Source organism: Lucilia cuprina, unplaced genomic scaffold (genome assembly GCF_022045245.1).
Source record: "Lucilia cuprina isolate Lc7/37 unplaced genomic scaffold, ASM2204524v1 Scaffold_1921, whole genome shotgun sequence".
NCBI lineage: Eukaryota > Metazoa > Arthropoda > Insecta > Diptera > Calliphoridae > Lucilia > Lucilia cuprina.
Genome location: NW_025806868.1, coordinates 1 through 1,115, shown reverse-complemented (window position 1 = coordinate 1,115; position 1,115 = coordinate 1). Strand labels below are relative to the sequence as shown.

Genomic DNA, 1,115 nt, shown 5'->3' with positions numbered 1-1,115 from the left:
AAGCAGTTGCTGCAGTATCGATGTACCCGAACTACGTATTTTCTCTGCTTTACGGTCATCTGTTTAAACTGCTTGCAGAAGCGAAGGCGTTTATCTTTTCCAGTATGGACTAATTCAACTCTTTCCATTTTCCACTCATTTGGAGGTAGGAGCTCATCCTTTATGACTACAAAGTCATCTTTCTGCAAATCTCGCTGTGGGTTTTACCATTTGTAATGCTTGTGAAGTTCATGAAGATATTCAGTCTTCCAGCGTTGACTAAGACGATGATGAAAGGCCTTGAGCCGCTCCCATCGGTTTATTATCGATAAATTCTCTGAAGGCAGTTCAGGGGCGAACATCAATGGAGCTCCTCTTAAAAAGTGACCAGGAGTTAGGGCTTGTAAATCTTCAGGATCCTCGGACATTGGGGAAAGAGGTCTGGAGTTTAGGACACTTTCAATTCGGGTTAATAGAGTCGAGAACTCTTCAAAGTTAAACTTTTGGTTGCCGGCTATTTTCTGAAAGTGAATCTTAAAACTTTTTACACCAGCCTCCCAAAGACCTCCCATATGTGGAGCACTAGGGGGAATGAACTTCCACTCAAAACCATGGACTGCATATTTTTTACTTATATCTTCTGCCGATTTTCGTAAAAATAAGAGAGATTCCTTTCGCAACGATCTACTGGCGCCGAGAAAATTTGTGCCATTATCGGACATAAGGCGTTTAGGCAACCCTCTTCTACCCGTAAACCGTGCGAAAGCTGCTAAAAACGCGTCGGAGGATAAGCTAGAGCACGCTTCCAAATGTATAGCTTTTGTTGAAAAGCAAACAAATATACAAGCGTATCCTTTCATATAAGGAGAGTTTCGCAAGTTACCTGATTTTATCTGAAAAGGTCCCGCAAAATCAACACCCGCATAAGTGAATGGTAAAGAAAAGGAGCATCTTTCCGGGGGCAGAGCTGCCATAATCTGAGACTTCAGCTTTTGCTTATACCGGACGCACACTAAACAATGGTGAACACATTTTTTAACAGTTCTTTTAAGTCCTGGTATATAGAATTGACTTTGAATTGCATTCATCATTAGGGAAATGTCAGCATGCAACAGAGTTTTATGAGTAAAGTCAAG

The 1,115-nt window shown here is 41.4% G+C and overlaps 1 protein-coding gene across 1 annotated transcript; it reads right to left on the bottom strand.

The window, feature by feature from the left end:
- Positions 1 to 203: 203 nt before the first annotated feature.
- On the bottom strand, positions 204 to 1,101 carry LOC111690105. Its single transcript, XM_046955932.1, has one exon. The coding sequence runs from the start codon at positions 1,068 to 1,070 to the stop codon at positions 204 to 206; it is 867 nt and encodes a 288-aa protein (XP_046811888.1). The 5' UTR covers positions 1,071 to 1,101.
- Between the last annotated feature and the right edge of the window lie 14 nt (positions 1,102 to 1,115).

Excerpts from the sequence above, each read along its gene's own strand:
- LOC111690105 (XM_046955932.1), bottom strand. The coding sequence starts at position 1,070 with ATGATGAATGCAATTCAAAGTCAATTCTATATACCAGGACTTAAAAGA.